Below are 16,916 nucleotides of genomic sequence, written 5' to 3'. Positions count from 1 at the left end.
AAACAAACAAAAGAAAAATAATATAAAACCAAAGCAGAATTTTAAATTAGTATTCATAGTATCTTGAGGAGAAGTCTTATACATCAGGTAAATAAATACACACTACTGACACTTGGTATCAGAAGTTGGGCAAACCAGTTCTTTTGTTTGTTGAAGGGCAAGCTCATCTGCAATTGTCTGTCTCCAAAAATAATTATTTCCTGCAGTCTCTGTTTTTATGTCTAGTAGTCTCCCGCTCAGTGACTGCAATAATTCAACCAAATATATGACAATGTAATGGTGCGATTTTCATTTTAAATAGTTAAATAAATTGTAAATATTTAGACATCATGGAGTAATTTAATAAAACAAGCTAGTTATATCCTTGCTTTTACAGATGATGTTCTGAATCCTAAATTACAAACTAAAGTTGTTATATCTCACAAACAGGCCAAAATTAAGAATTTGCCCATTTTTTAAAATCAAGTTTAAAGTGTAAGAGAGATTAGGTTTTTGGGCTTCAGATTGGTTTCACAGGTCGGCGCAACATCGAGGGCCGAAGGGCCTGTACTGCGCTGTAATGTTCTATGTTCTATGTTCTAACAGTAAAACCATGTTTATTCATACATGCAGAAAACACACTGAATGGTTCGAAACCACTTGGATTGGATAGAGTGCATCCTTATGATTGTTACCACCACCAAAACTGTTTATAACCAGCTGAAGGTGAAAATATACAATTTTGAAATAAAAATTGAGCTTTTTTTCACCCTTTAAAATATAATTTTCTTCTCTGTTTTAAAGAAATATTGAATGTCGTCACGGTGATGTAGTCACATAAATAGGAAGGGTACAGAGGCATATGGACCAAATGCTGGCAAATGGGCTAGATTAATTTAGGATATCTGGTTGGCATGGACGAGTTGGACTGAAGGGTCTGTTTCCACGCTCTACAGCTCTATGACTTAGTTCATTCAACAAGAAACTGTAGCCAGTTAAAGTCCACAATCACTGTATTTACTTAGTGTCTCTATTTAATAAATAACAACCACTAATAACTGTAGCATATTGTTAGGATTTTGAAGAAGTCATTAGAATTTGTACCAGTACCTTAATGCAACATATTTTTTGGCAGTGTACCACTGGATTAATTTACAAGGACCACAGAACCTAATGTAAGTTAGCAAAACCGCTTGGGTTTTTTTTAAACTATATGCCCCCCCCCCTTGTTTAATTTAAAAATATTATAAGTCAAAATAGATCCTATGAAAAAAAATCTGCAATATCCTACTGCACAACTACATGAGATCAATGTTTAAAATGAAAAAAATAGCATGATACACACTAATAAATAAACATTTGATTTAAAAACTGTTAAACTTGATATAATATCTTCAAATGGACCCACTCATATGTATTTCTTCATGAAAGCACAGAAATAATTACCTTAAATCCAATATAGTACTTTGGTTTTTAAGACAGCCAAAGATTTGACACATAACAATATGATGATACAACCAATTTAGACAATGGCTTTAACAAACAAACTACTTTTGCAATATTTCTCATTCTATGTAACCCATTAACCCATTTCTAAAGTTAACAGAAATCAGTGGAGGGGAATAAAGTGTTTTTTTTCCCCTCTCCGGCTATTTCCTGATGCTCGCAATTACAAATTGAGGATTAGACAACAGAAGAGATGTGACATATGAAGCTCACAAGGCCAAAGAGACAACAAGACTAGTGAAAGTCGCTAATTACTTGCGATCATTAGGCCAACAATGGGCTCAGAGTACGTCCAAATAGGCTAAACAAACTTGTCCATAGGGAATTCATGGGTGGCAATGCCAGAATTGTCCATTTTAACAGCCCAAGTTATTAAATTGGGTAAATGCTGGGGATGGGGGGGGTGGTAGAATTAGGTTTGGAAAATGACTCGCTTCAGGAATTCTATTTTTCTTTAAAGTCCAGGATTGTAACCTATTCATCTAATAAGTTAGAAAGAACTGACAGTCAACATCTACGCACGCAAAAGGCTTGTGCAGATTTAGGGGTAAATCGGAAGCTTCACAGGCAAGACTGCCGCTGTTTCTAGTCACCACTAACTATTTCATGACTGTCCAAGTCAAAACTTTCGCCTGTAACGACAGTTAGCAACTAGTAACTGTTATATAGATGGCTTGAAGTACTTACATCACTTTTTCTGAATTTGGCTTTTAAGCTTTTCATTTTCACCCAACGTTCCTGCTGAGTGCCAAACTTCAACAGAGTCTAGAAAAATATACAGCACAATATTATTCTATTAAAACCTTGAGCGAGAAAGAAAACGTGCTTCAAACTACGCGAAATTTAGGACGGTCCTCCTATTGTTGCCTTTGACCCATGAACACTTTTCTTTGCATTCATGCCAAATAATACTTGTCGGCTGCCTGGAGTTTGCCGATGCTCGGCGCGCACTGACTCGTTCATGCACCGAGTGAGATCAGAAATTGCCAAAGCTTTACGTCACATTATTTTGCAGTCAATCAAAAAGATCTGAAAAGGGTTTAAGTTTAACAAACACACAGCGAGACGTTAACAGATGAATCGGTAAAGGTAGTTTCTTGCAAGAATCGCAGCCAAATGAACTCAGTCTCTCAAAAAGCTTCCGAAGCCGTTGAATCATACAGTCCAACCTCACCCAGTTTCCATTTAGAAACTTTTAACGGCTCGGTCGCGTCTGAGGCAGTTTCTGGAAAGAGGTGCCCGAATTAAATCAATCACTGCCTCGCTCCTCCCTGGCAGCGCTGCTTTTCTTTCCTCCACACGGGCATTCCTTCTCCCATTCATTCGTTATTCCACCCACCCCCACACTGCTTACCTCTCCTCCTCCCATTTCCAGCCCCTCACTTACCCACCCAACCAACCAACCACCTCTGGAGAGTGACAGTCCTCGGGGGAGGGAATGAATTGAATGGGACTGAATGCGAGAGAAACTTTCACTGTTACAAACAATAACCCCATTCATTCGCTGATCTGATCTATTCACAAATCGAGAGGAAAGGGGGGGCGCATCTAAATTATTGCATTATTTATTTTTAAGAAAAGACAGAAAGTTTGGGTGGTGTCCTTACGTGCAGTCTGTTGAGAAAGTAAACTCACCCCATAGCAGCGTACGGCTTTGCAGGAGAACGGGCTGACTGGACTCAGTGTTAAAGTTGCAGACGGGTCTGGAGTTCAGCAGAACTGGGGCTGCCGCGCGGCCGAAAGCGCAGCCACTGCGCGTGCCATTGTTCCCCCTTCCCACCGCCGGGAACGTGCACGCACACGGCTGTGGGAGACGGCGTCTGCCGGGAACGTGCACGCACACGGGTGTGCGGGACGGCGTCTGCCGGGAACGCGCGCGCACACGGGTGTGAGGGACGGCGCCTGCCGGGAGCGCGCGCGCACACGGGTGTGCGGGACGGCGTCTGCCGGGAACGCGCGCGCACACGGGTGTGAGGGACGACGCCTGCCGGGAACGCGCGCGCGCACGGGGTGTGAGGGACGGCGCCTGCCGGGAACGCGCGCGCACGCACGCACGCAGAGGGCCCTTCCGCGCGGTTCCCTTCTCTCATTGGTATTAGGCAGCGCGGTGATAATTTTGTGGTGCTCCCTGTGTTGTTACATGGGCTGCTCCTCTGCACAGTAATCGCTTTAAACAATACGTTGCAACATTTTGCGGATGGGTTTGCTCAGTGCCACCTGACTCTAGCCCAAAGGGATGAAGGATGGCTACTAGGGGGGGCTCAGGCAAAAGTGTGCAACGCGGATGGGAAACCCAAGAGCTGCATCCCCACTTAGTCGTATTCCCTTGGCTTGGCAATTCCCCATCCCTTCGTCCCCAAGTATGTGTTAACTTATCACTCACCGGTTTTAGCACTTAGATCGAAGAAATTTACACTTTACTTTTTTTATATAGCAGGTATCTACCATCAGTCGGTGGAAAAATCTTTTTATCACCAACCGTGAATGCATGGGACGCGGCACACGTTCTTAGAATCTGATAGTTTTTTGTTCAAGTGAGCAGGGTCTTTATATCCTTAGAGGTAGAGTCACCATCAGTCTTCCCGACCTTTTGGACTGTTCTATACTAATGGTGGTTTGACTTGAGGGTGACCACACCTGAGGCAAGAAGAGAGGTTGAGAAGAACATTTCATGGTAACCTAGGCTTGTGTGGGAGTGGGACCCATGCTGTTGGTATCACAAACCAGCAGGCCAGTCAACTGAGTTAAACCAACTCACTTCATTAGATAATTAGAGTGATTGGTGAATATGCTGACCTGGAACATTAAAGTGCACCCAACATTACCTGTATAATGAAAGCAAAAAATGCTGGAGATCACAGAGGGTCTAGATGAATAGTCATTTAGACTAAAAACGTTAGCTTGCTTTCTCTCCATGGATGCTGCCTGACCTGCTGTGATCTACAGCACTTTTTTTGTTTTCAGTACAGATTCCAGCATCTGCAGCAATTTGTTCCTACCTTACTTGTGTAATGCTGCTTGCCATATCGTGTCAAATTGAAGGCGATTCTTATTGTTTGGATTTTTTTTTGTCAGATGACACCGGGCAGCTTTGCTTTCTATTGCTCAATGTGAGCACCCGAGCTCCGTTAAACAAGGAGAGAAAAAAAGTCCATGTAACCTCAGTGTGTAGGATGCAAGTGAAAGAGACAAATGACAGTTAAAACTTTGGGCTCGAAACTGTGATTCATTTGGAAAGTATAAAGCACATCTGTTTTCATCCCTCCATAAGATGGAAGATTTACAGAAGATGATTGACATGCAACCAGGCATAAGACATTGGGACCAGCAGTAGGCCATTCAGCCGATTAGTTTGTTCTGACATTCAATGAGATCATGGCTAATCTGTTAACCTTCAACTCCACTTCCTGCCTTATCCCATAACCCTTGATTTCCTTACTGATTAAAAATCTGTCTATCTCAGAATAGAATGTACTTAATAACACAGATGCAACAGCCCTCTTTGCTAAAGAGTCTCACAAATTCACACCATCTAAGAAAAAAAATTCCTCCTCATCTCTGTCTTAAATGTGCGACCCCCTATTCTGTTATTCTGCTCTCTAGTCTTAGACTTTCCCACAACACAAAATAAACTTTCCCACTTCTATCCTGCCAAGTACTGTAAGAATCTTGAGTGTTTTACTATGTTCAGCTCTCCTTCTTTAATATTCCAATGAGTGCAGAGACTCAACATTTCCTCATAAGACAGTCCCTCTATATCTGGTATCAACCAAATGAACCTTGTTTGGACTCACTCCATGTCAGCATATCTTTCTTTCAATAAAGGGCCCAAAACCGTTCACATTATTGTAGTTGTGATCTGCCCAGTGTCTTTATATAGTTTCAGCAGACCTTCTCTACTTTGATATTAAATTTGAAGTAAAGGCCAACATTCCATTTGCCTTCCTTGTTACCTGCTGAATTTGGCTGCTAGCTTTTTGTGATTCATGGATGAAGATTCCAAAATCTCTACGTATGTAGCATCCTGCAGTCATTCTAAATTTAAATAAAACACAGCTCTTCTGTTCTTGTCAAAGTGCTTAACCTCATATTTCCCTTCATTATATTCCCTTTTTCAAGTTTTTGTCCACTCACTTACCTTGCCTTTATCCCTCTACAGACTCTTTGTGTCATCCACAAAATTGGCAACAGTATATTCACTTTCCTCATCCAAGTCAATATATATTGTAAGTGATTGTGGTCCCAGCACTAGTCACACATTGCCAGCCTAAAAATGCACCCCCTTATCCCAACACCCTGTCTTCTATTAGTTAGCCAATCCTTTATCCATGCTAATATACTGCCTCCAACACCATGGGCTCTTGTTTTATTAAGTAGCCTAACGTGTGGTACCTTATCAGACACCTGAAAATCCAAATATATTACATCCATAGCTTCCCCTTTATCTATCCTGCTTGTTATATTCTCAATGAATTCTAGTAAAGTTGTCAGGCATGATTTCCCCTTCCTGAAGCCATTCTGATTCTGCTCAAACTTTTGATACATTTTTAAATATTCTGCTATTACATCCTTTCTAATAAACAATAACAGATGTTACTAGATGTCCCCTACCCTGATTGCTTGCATCCTAAAATCCTAAAGGAGGTAGCAAAAGAGATAGTAGATGCATTGGTTGTAAAATACAAGCCTCTTTGGATTATGGAGAAGTACAAAAGAAGTACCAAGGGGAGGCGATGGCCTAGTGGTACTATCACTAGACTATTAATCCAGAGTCCCCGGCAGGGATTTGGATTCAAATCCTACCATGGTGGCGTTTGAATTGAATGTTTTTTTTAGCAATCAACAGTTAAGAGTCTAATGATGACTATGAATTAATTATTGTGAAAAACTATTTTGTTCACTAATGCCCTTTAGGGAAGGAAACTGGCATCCTTATCTGACCCACAACAATGTGGTTGTCTCTTAACCTGCTATCTGGGCGATTAGGGTGAGACAATAAATGCTGGTCTAGCCAGTGATGCCCTCAACCTGTCAATGAATAAAACAATTGGAAAACTGCTAATGTGACACCCCTATTCAGAAAGGGGTAACTATAGGCCAATTAGCCTAACATATATTGTTGGAAAAATATTAGAATCAATTATTAAGAAAGTAATAGCAGAAGATTTGTTCATCTAATTAAGAAGAATCAGCATAGCTTCATGAAAGGGAAATTGTGTCTGACTATGCAGAGTATTTTTGAGCAAGTCTCAACCAGAGCGGATAGAGGAGAACCAGTCAATGTGTTGTATTTGGACTTCCAGAAGGCATTTAACAAGGTATCTCAGAAAAGGTTAAGTCATAAGATAAGAGTACACAGTGTTTCAGAGCATATAATGGCATGGATAGAGAATTGACCCATGGGCAGGAAAGAGCAAGTGGGGATAAGGAGTTCTTTTTTAGATTGGTGACTTGTAACCGCTGGGGTTCCACAGGGATCAGTGCTGATACCACAACTGATAACATTATATATTAATGACTTGGAGGAAGGAAGTGAATGTACTGTATCCAAATTTGCAGATGGCACAAATATTGGTGGAAAGGCAGGATATGAGAAGAACACAGATAGCTTACAGAGAGATATTGTTAGGTTAAGTAAGTGGACAAAAAGTTAGCAAATGGTGTATAATGTAAGACAATGCAAATTTGTTCATTTTGGAGTGGAGAACAAAAGAACAGAATTTTATTTCTATGGAGAAAATCTGCAGAAAACTGCAAGTCAAAGGGACTCGGGGCACATGTGCATGAAACACAGAAAGCTAGCACACAGGTGCAGCAGGCGATCAGGAAGGCTAATGGAATATTGGCCTTTACTTCAAGGGGATTGGAGTATAAGAGTAGGGAAGCCTTACAGCAACTGTACAAGGTGTTAGTGAGATCACATCTGGAGTACTAAGCAGGTTTAGCCCCTTATTAAAGGAAAGATATAATTTCATCGGAGGCAGTTCAAAGCAGTTCACTAGGATGATCCCTGGTATGTCTTATGAACAAAGGCTAAACAGGTTGGGACTCTATTCTGTGGAGTTTAAAAGGATGAGAGCTGATCTCATTGAAACGTTATAGGATTCTTAAGGGGCTCGACACAGTAAATGCTAAGAGGAGAAAGTCTGGGATTGGGGGTGTAGTGCCAGAATAAAGAGGTGCCAATTTAAGGAGAAATTTCATCTCTCAGAGTCATAGAGTTATACAACACAGAAACAGACCCTTTGGTCCAACTCATCCATGCGGGCCACGTATCCTAAACTGATATAGTCCCATTCGCCAGCATTTGGCCCATATCCCTCTAAACCCTTCCTATTCATGTACCCACCAGATGTCTTTTAAATGTCGTAATTGTACCTTCCTCCACCACTTCCTCGGCAGCTCGTTCCATACATGCACCACCCTCTTTCCCCTCTCACCTTAAACCCATGCCCTCTAGTTTTGGACTCCTGTACCCTGGAAAAAAAACCTTGGCTATTCACTCTATCCATGCCCCTTATACTTTTATAAACCTTCGTATGGTCACCCTTCAGCCTCTGACACTCCAGGGAAAATAGCCCCAGCCTATTAGTCTCTCCCTATAGCTCAAATCCTCCAATCCCAGCAACATTTTTGTAAACCTTTTCTGAACGCTTTCAAGTTTAACCACACTTTTCCTAAAGCAGGGAGACCAGAATTGAGTTGTGAGTCTTTGGAACTCCTTGCCACAGGGAGCTGTGGGGACAGAGTACATGTATGTATTTAAGGCTGACATAGATTCTCCATCATAGAGGAATCAAGGTTTTTGGCGAAAGACAGGAAAGTGGATGTGAGGAATGTAGGATCAGCCATGATCGTATTGAATGACGGAGCAGACATGAAAAGCTGAACAGTCTGCTCCTCTTCTTTTTTGTTATGGTCTTATGCTCTTATGGAGTATCCAGCAGTACTTTTCTCATCTTCAATATAAATGTAAAAAATTGGTTTATAAATGGAGTGTAAATACAGAGGAGAGGGGAAAGTTGACATATAAAAATGTTTTTTTGGGAGCAGAGCACATTGATAAAACTGTTGACATGCAAATCCGCTTGGGTACCCTGCAACCCTCTGCACTCCGCACCCAGTTCAATGATTTTAGGGCCTGAGCACTTACTCCCATTTCCTTACCCCAACCCTCAGGCGCCAGACCTTGTCATCACCATGGGCTGATACTATAAACCGCCCGTTGTCAGCCACTAACGGTTCCCATTTGCAGCTATTCATTCTCCCAGGCTGACCTTTACCCGTTCCCTTGTCTGCCCAATTGTTCTTTTTCTCTCTCTGAGCTCCATCTCCTTCTACAGTTTACTCTTGCCACCTCCCCCACCCATTCCCTTGCATATAAATCAAACTTTTCTTAGCTAAAAGCAGTTCTGAAGAAGGGTCACTGGACCCAAAGTATTAACTCTACTTTCTCTCCACAGATACTGCTAGACCTGTTGAATTTTTCTCGCAATTTCTGATTTTGTTTCTGATTTCCAGCAATCGCAGTTCAATGATTTTTTTTGACGTGCAATTCTTGACTTAATATATCGAGGCATAGAGTACAAAAACAAGGAAGTTTTATTAACATTGACAAGTTGTTCAGTTCTCAACTAAAATGTTAAATACAAACATCCGAATTAGGAACAGAATTAGGTTGCTCAGTCTGTCAAGCCTGCTCTACTCGTTCATAAGTTCATGACTGATCTGATTACTCAACATTTCTATCTATTCTGATAACATTTCACATCCTTGCTTAACAAAAAGTTATCTACCACTGCCTTCAAAGCATTCAAAGATTCTGCTTCCAATACCATTCTAAGAGAGTTCCAAACACTCATTAGACACTGTGAGGGAAAAAATCCTCATCTCTGTCTTAAATTATCACTTTTAAACAGTAGCCCCTGCTTTCAGATTGTCCCACAAGTGGAAGTATTCTTTCCAATCCACCTGTAAAGATCCCACGAGATCTTAATGTTTTAGTCATGACGAGGACACAAGTGATCATACTAGTCTTGGCAACACCTCAAGTCTGCAGTCTCAACGTACTCTTCCAATAGAAGCCTCTTCCAGTGCTAATTTGCAGCCCTACTGACTTCACCTGATGAAGGAGCAGTGCTTTGAAAGTTTGTGATTTCAAATAAACCTGTTGGTCTATAACCTGGTGTTATCTGACTTCTGACCTTGCCCACCAGTCCAACACCAGTACCTCCACATCATTACTACTGTTCCCCAGATCGCACACACTGCCGCCACAAAAATTCACACCGACTGACCGATCCCAGAGCTGTGTCAGGGTCCTTCTTGAAAATTATGCATTGCCTAATAGAAAACCAGAGGCAGCATGAACAGTAAGCTATGACTATTGGCTGCCTGCAAACACTCATCACAGTCCTCGGTACAAATGGGAAAGCAAATGTGGTCTTGAGCGGGACATCCAGAGGGAGCACTAAAAATCAGGAAAAACATTAGCCACTTCACAGTCAGAGCTACAGGCTAAAGAAGGGCAGATCCCAAATGAGTCAAACTTTATAGAGTTCATTTCCTTGTTGGAGTCAATTAATCATTTGGGAATTAATACAGCAGCCCAGACAGATGACTGTGGAGAGGAGGGGGCCTTGGGTGGAGGTTTGGTTTTTCCATGTTGGGGTGTCTTTGATTGAATGGTTTTGTAAAATAACTTGTTTTTTTTTTCATGTTGTTTCCATTTAGGTATAGTGGAAAATTCATGTGTTGTTTTTAACATGGTTACAACTGCCTTAAAATAGAATTTGGATGGCACGGTGGCTAGCACTGCTGCTTCAGAGTGCTAAGGACCTAGGTTCAATCCCAGCCTTGGGTGACTGTCTGTGTGGAGTTTGCACATTCTCCCTGTGTCTGTGTGGGTCCCACCAGGCACTCTGGTTTCCTCCCACAGTCCAAAGATGTGCATGTTAGGTTGATATTCCATGGTAAATTGCCCCATGGTGTGCAGGCTAGGTGGATTAGTCATGAGAAATGCAGGGTTACAGGTATTGGGTGGTGGATTTGTGTGGGATACTCTTTGGAAAGTCAGTGCACACTCAACGGGTTGAATGGCCTCTCACTGTAGGAATTACATGATTCCAGTTTTCCCTTTTTAAAACTCCGGTGAATATATATCTAGTATGTCCAATCTTTTTTCATAATACGACCTGCCCATTCTAGGGATTAGTACAGTAAAATTTCTCTGAACTGCTGCCAATGTATTTACATGTTTCCTTCACTGAAGAGACCAATACACATTTCTCCAGATGTGGTATCACTAATGCTTGTAGCACTGAAGCATCACCTCTCTACTTTTGTACTGAATTCCCTTTGCAATAAACAATAGCATTCCTAATAACTTCCTGTACCTATGAATTGACCTTTTACAATTCATGCACAAGAACACTCAGGGCTGTCTGCATCTCTGGGTTCTGCAATCTTTCGCCATTTATATAATATTGTATGCTTTGTTCATTATTGGTACAAAAAACAGACAATTTCACATTTTCCCAGTTTACATTTGATCTGCTAGATCTTTGCTCACTTACTTCAAAATTGAGAGTGACTGCCCTTGACATCAAGGCCACATTTGTTTGGCACCACAATAATTAGAGAAGATGGTTGAGAAACATATCAGCCATGATTGAATGACAGAGCTGACTTGATTGGCCAAATGGCCCAATTCTGCTCCTATATGTTATGGTCTAAAGGATAGGGGCAACAGATACTTGGGAACACCATCACCTGCAAATTCTCCTCCAATCCACTCACCATCTGATTTGGTAATATATTGCCATTCCTTCAGTATCGTTGGATCAAAATCCTGCAACTCCCTCTATAACCGCACTGTTGGACTATCTACAGCATACAGACTGCTCAGCTCAAGAAGGCAGCTTACCACAGTCTTCTCAAGGGCAGCTAGCGACGGGCAATAAGTGCTGGCCCAGCCAGCAACACTCACATCCCATGAGTGAAGAATAAAAAAAACTGTCCAGATGCTCTTTATATCCTCTTCACAACTTACATTTTATCTTTGTCTGTATGTCTTTGTGCCATGAGCATATTTTGTAACTGTACCTTCAAACCTTTTGTCCAAGTCAATTAAACAATTTGTAAAACTTTGAGGTCCCAGCACTAATCCCTGTGGCACATCCACTCATTACAATTTGCCAAAAAATAAGTGATCCTTTCATGTTTACTTTCTGTTTCCTTTGTTGTGTTCAAAGTTACATAGATTCTTTACTTCAGAGGAAGTAGCATATCAGTAATGTTGCTGGACTAAAATTGCAATTTAGGACTAATATTGTAAAGTAATGTTCGAGAGAAATGATTTCCATTTCACTGTGGCATTTGGAAGAAGTTAAATTCAATTAATTAGTAAATCTAGATTTAAACATTAGCCTATAATGATGACCATGAAACTACTGGTCTGTCATATAAACTTATTTGGTTTGTTAATGCTCTTTGGGAAAGGAAATCTACTGTTGTGAACTCCTCTAGTCTATGTCTGGCCCCAGACCCAAAACAAGTGATAAAAAAATTTGATAAATGTAGAGCGGTGGACGTTGTCTCTATGGACTTCAGCAAGGTGTTTAGCAATGTTTCACATGATAGACTAGTTAGCAAGGTTAGATCACATGGAAACCAGGGAGAGTCTAACCATTTGGATGCAAGATGGGGAGACAGAGTGGTGGTGGAGGTTGTTTTTCGGACTGGAGGCTTGTGACCAGCAGATTGCAGCAGGGATCGGTGCTGGGTCCACTACTTCTTGTCATTTATATAAATGTTTGGATGTGAAAATCAGAGGTATGATTAGTAAGTTTGCAGATGACACCAACATTGGTGATGCAGTAGGTAGTGAAGAAGATTACCTCAGAGTATCTTGATCAGTTGGGCCGATGTGTCGAGAAGTGGCAGATGGATTTTAATTTAGATAAGTGTGAGGTGCTGCATTTTGGAAAGTCAAATCAGGGCAGGACTTATACCCTTAATGATAAGTTCCTGGGGAGTATTGCTGAACAAAGACACCTTGGGGTGCAGTTTCATAATTCTTGAAAAGTGCAGTCGCAGGTAGACAGTGTAGTGAAGAAGATGTTTGGTTCACTTGCCTGTATTGGTCAGTGCATTGAGTATAAGAGTTGGGATGTCATGTTGTGGCTGTACAGGACATTGGTGAGACTACATTTGGAATACTGCATTTGGTTCTGGTCTCCCTGTTATAGGAAAGATGTTGTTAAACTTGAAAGGGTTCAGAAAAGATTTATGAGGATGTTGTCGGGATTGGAAGATTTGAACTATAGCGAGGGACTGAATAGGCTAGGGCTATTTTCTCTGGACTGTCGGAGGCTGTGAACTGACCTAATAGAGGTTTATAAAATCATGAGTGGCATGGTTAGGGTAAATAGTCAAGGTCTTTTTCCCAGGGTAGGGGAGTGCAATACTAGAGGGCATAGGTTTAAAGTGAGATGGGAAAGATATAGAAGGGACCTAAGGGCCAACTTTTTCCTGCAGAGGGTGGGTGCGTATGGAATGAGCTGCCAGAGGAAGTGGTGGAGGCTGGTACAATTACAACATTTAAAACGCATCTGGATGGGTACATGAATAGGAAGGCTTAGAGGGATATAGGACAAATGCTGGCAAATGTGACTAGATTATTTTAGGATATCTGGTCGGCATGGATGATTTGGACCAAAGGGTCTATTTCCATACAACGCTATGACTCTGAGATTCTAAAAATTTCATTTAACTGCCCTCCACAATGGCCTAGCAAGCCATTCAGTTGCATCTAACTGCTACAGAAGATTAGAGGTTGGTTTAGTACAATTGCTCGATAGCTGGCTTGCAATACAGAATGACACCAACAGTGTGGATTCAATTTCCTCACTGGCTGAGATTACCATGAGTGATTCTCCTTAACAACCTCTTTCCTTGCTTGAGGTATGGTGACCCTCAAGTTAAGACACCACCAGTTATCTCTCTCTAATCAGAGAATAAGACTATGGTGACTTTACAGAAGATTTACATAAGAATAAAAGCAAATCAGATAACGTGTTCTTTCATATGTCCACGCTTGCAAATCCAAAACAAAATGTATACTGTTAGATGTGATTCCGCAATTGGGCAGCAATTATTGAACATTTCTGAGTGAATCAAAGCTACACTAATAATCAATTTATGATAATCAGTTCAGTTCATAACATGGCTCATTTACATTTGCTGAATGTGACATATATTCAAATATGAGGACTTGCACTCTGCAACAAAAGTTATAAGTTCCAAGCCTTGCACCTTTTGGAAATATTTGGAAACTTGATTCAGGTTTCTTTCTACATGGCAAACACATTGAACTTGCTAATCAATCAGCATTTTTTCTCCTGCAATATAACTTATTGTAATCATTTAAAATTTGGCATTCTTGTGTTTGTCCTGAGCGTAAGATAAAAAGTTTCAGTAAAATGTCTCTCTTTTCTGTGATATTCAGAAATATCTTCTTCCATCTTTGTAATAATGTGAGCATAATTAACTCTTTCCCTTTTCTGGTTTCTCCTATCAACATTCAACCAAAAAATCTCCATTCTCATGCATAATTGCCAAAAAAATTACTTAGGCATTTTATTTAACTTTACAAAACATGATTCGACAATGTCCTCGTAATCATTTAGAAACAAAATACTTAAGATGAATTTTTTGGTGGTTTGGAAATACTAAAGTAAATGAAACTGGGATGCAAAGAAAGCTTGATTTGGAAATTTGCATTCTGTGCAATTCTCTGCACAAAGTGCTGTGGATTCGTAATCATTGAGCATATTCTGAACAGAGTTCAATCAGTGGCAGAGCAGATTCAAGAGGCCATATGGCCTTCTTCTGTTGTTATTTCTTATGTTCTTAATTGATTGTTGGAAATCTGAACTCAAAACTGAATGTGTACCCAATATGTCGCACAGAAAGAAGCCATATGGCCCAACTAATGCACAACAATCAGCATCCAAAAGAGAAGAAAAGTCCATTGTCTTAAGTGAGAAGCTTCATCAGAATCTTTCAGATCTCTGCTGAAATGTTTTTGTTGATTTGCTACTGTTCCTTGTGTGTAGCAGGTTTCCTATGACATTGGTCAAATTAATTGGAGGATTTGCTTTTATCATAGTTGGAACATTATCATGTAGTACACAGTGTTCAAGATTTTCCTTGTGGTGAGTCCCACTCTGCCACCATAAATTTGGTAAAAGTATGGCAGCAAACTTCTTCTGGTATAGTTACAGGATTGCTGTGAGACCAGTTCCAAGCAAGTTATTTTGTTACATAATACAAGGAATTGTGAGTGAATCAACTACATTATTTGTGTCAAGAATCAGCCAAATAACCATAGCTGTAATTAATACGTTGATAGCTGAAAGCAGTCATATAGTCATTGAGTCTTGGAATCATACAGCATGGAAAAATATCCTTTGGTCCAGAATGATTTCTCTGGGAACTCTATGCACAGGACACAATACTGCCTGCTGAATAATTCCGCTCATCCAAAATCTAAGGCTTGACCCTGTGTGCTCAATGTATTGCACTCTTCGTATGGGTTACTGTTACTGTTACTGTCATGTTACCATTGCACTGTAAAGAAAATACAAAGCAAGTATAAATGAATTTTTTTTGCATTTTTCATAGTTTCTTAAAAATATAGAGCAAAGAAAATTTATAGCACATTGAAAGGTCATTGGATTCATCATTTTTGGACCAGCTGAACAAGAATGATCCAGTATAATCTTGAGATTCTTGACCTTGTAGGTGATTGCATATCAAGTTCATATTCCAGGTTTTTTTCAATGTGACATAATAACCCTTTCAGGTAGAGAGTTTCAGATCCTCTGGGTGAAAAAATAATCCCAGCTTCCCTTTAATTCTTCCACTAATTACTTTAAATATGTAATACACTGGTTATTGACTTACCTGCTAAAGAAAGGGTTCCTTCTATCCACTCTTTATGTTTTGTGCTGTTTTAGCATATCATTATGATCTTACCTTATATGTTTGATCAACAAAGGATAATATCTCAGCTGTCTTCTTAACTATCTTATTTAGTTAGCTGGACAGCTAGTATTCAGTATGTTCAATTGCTGCAGTAGCTGAGCTTAGCATGAAGGTCCCATCTTCTCCGTCATGCCCCTGGCCTGAGATATGGTAACAATCAGGTCAAACCCACCACCAGTTGGCTCTTTCTACTGGGAGAGTGAAAGAGTTGTTGCGCAGGCAGCATTTTGTATAGTCTTCTGGGACTATGATGAGTTTCACTTCTCATCTACATGTCCTGCTACTTTTAGGAATATAATTCAAGATTCTTCTGTTCTTCCACTTCTCAATGTCATATTAGTTAAAGTATATTCCCTTCCTTTGGCTGTTTTCCCCAAATGCATTTCATCACTCATCTCTGGATTGATTTCCATTTCCTAGTTATATGCCCACCTAACCAGCCATTGATAGCTTTCTGCAGCATGTGTTTTTGGTCATGTCCCCTGTTACCATATGGATTCTGTGCTTCTGTGCTTCTTTGTTGAAAAGGCAAAAACTAATTTAGAAAGACAGCTTTAAAGAAGTGTTAGAAAATTAGTTTGATCTTTCCCAGAATACAAGCAAGACTTTTATTTCCTGAAAGATGATTATTTATTTTTAAGGTGTCCGTTGCACAATCACCTGTCCCAAGTTGCCCTGAGAAAATACAGTAAGCTTCCTTCAAATGTTGCTTTCTCGGTGACAACATTATTCTCACAATGGTGCTAAGTTAAGAAGACAGATGAGATATTATCCTTTGTTAATCAAACATATAAGGTAAGATCATAATGATATGCTAAAACAGCACAAAACATAAAGAGTGGATAGAAGGAACCCTTTCTTTAGCAGGTTTAGGAGTTCGACCCTGTGATAATAAAGGAATGGTGACATCCAGTCTAAGTCATGTATGTTACTTGAATGAGAATTTGAAGGTATTAATGACCTTATATTTGTTTTTGCCTTGTTCAGAGGTTGTGACCAAGGAATGGGTGGTGCTTGTGAAGAAAATGATGACTTGTAGTGTTACAGAAACTATAGTTTAACTGTGGAAAGAGGGGCTGGGTGTTTAAGCCAATGGTAGGGGTACTAAGCAAGTGGACTGCTTTGCCCTGAAAAATGGCCGGCTTCTTAACTAGGTAAGTAGAGAGTATTCCATGACACTTTTGACGTGAACCATATAGACCACAGTGAGGCTTTAAGCAAATCAGAAGTGAACAATGTATCATAGACTTTCTAATCACAATCATGTTTCTGCAAATATCATGTTGACATAGCTGATATCGTTAGGTTTAAGACAAAATGTAACCTCCAAGATGAAAATAGAAGAGAGACCATGTGATGGTGATGCATTTGAAGTTCCAGAA

General features: G+C 40.3%; 1 protein-coding gene across 1 annotated transcript in view; it reads right to left on the bottom strand.

The window, feature by feature from the left end:
* The window catches only part of LOC125481010 (ankycorbin-like), a 176,816-nt gene extending 173,537 nt beyond the window's left edge, over positions 1–3,279 (bottom strand). The window contains exons 1-2 of the mRNA XM_048604519.1: positions 3,121–3,279; positions 2,173–2,250 (exon numbers count right to left, since the gene is read on the bottom strand). Coding sequence (XP_048460476.1) covers positions 2,173–2,208 — 36 coding nt within the window. The 5' untranslated portion in view covers positions 2,209–2,250; positions 3,121–3,279. The remainder of the gene's footprint in view (positions 1–2,172; positions 2,251–3,120) is intronic.
* Between the last annotated feature and the right edge of the window lie 13,637 nt (positions 3,280–16,916).

Source organism: Rhincodon typus, chromosome 1, assembly GCF_021869965.1.
Source record: "Rhincodon typus isolate 14 chromosome 1, sRhiTyp1.1, whole genome shotgun sequence".
Lineage (NCBI taxonomy): Eukaryota > Metazoa > Chordata > Chondrichthyes > Orectolobiformes > Rhincodontidae > Rhincodon > Rhincodon typus.
The sequence above is the reverse complement of the archived record's forward strand: the minus strand, read 5'-3'. Positions and strand labels throughout refer to the sequence as shown.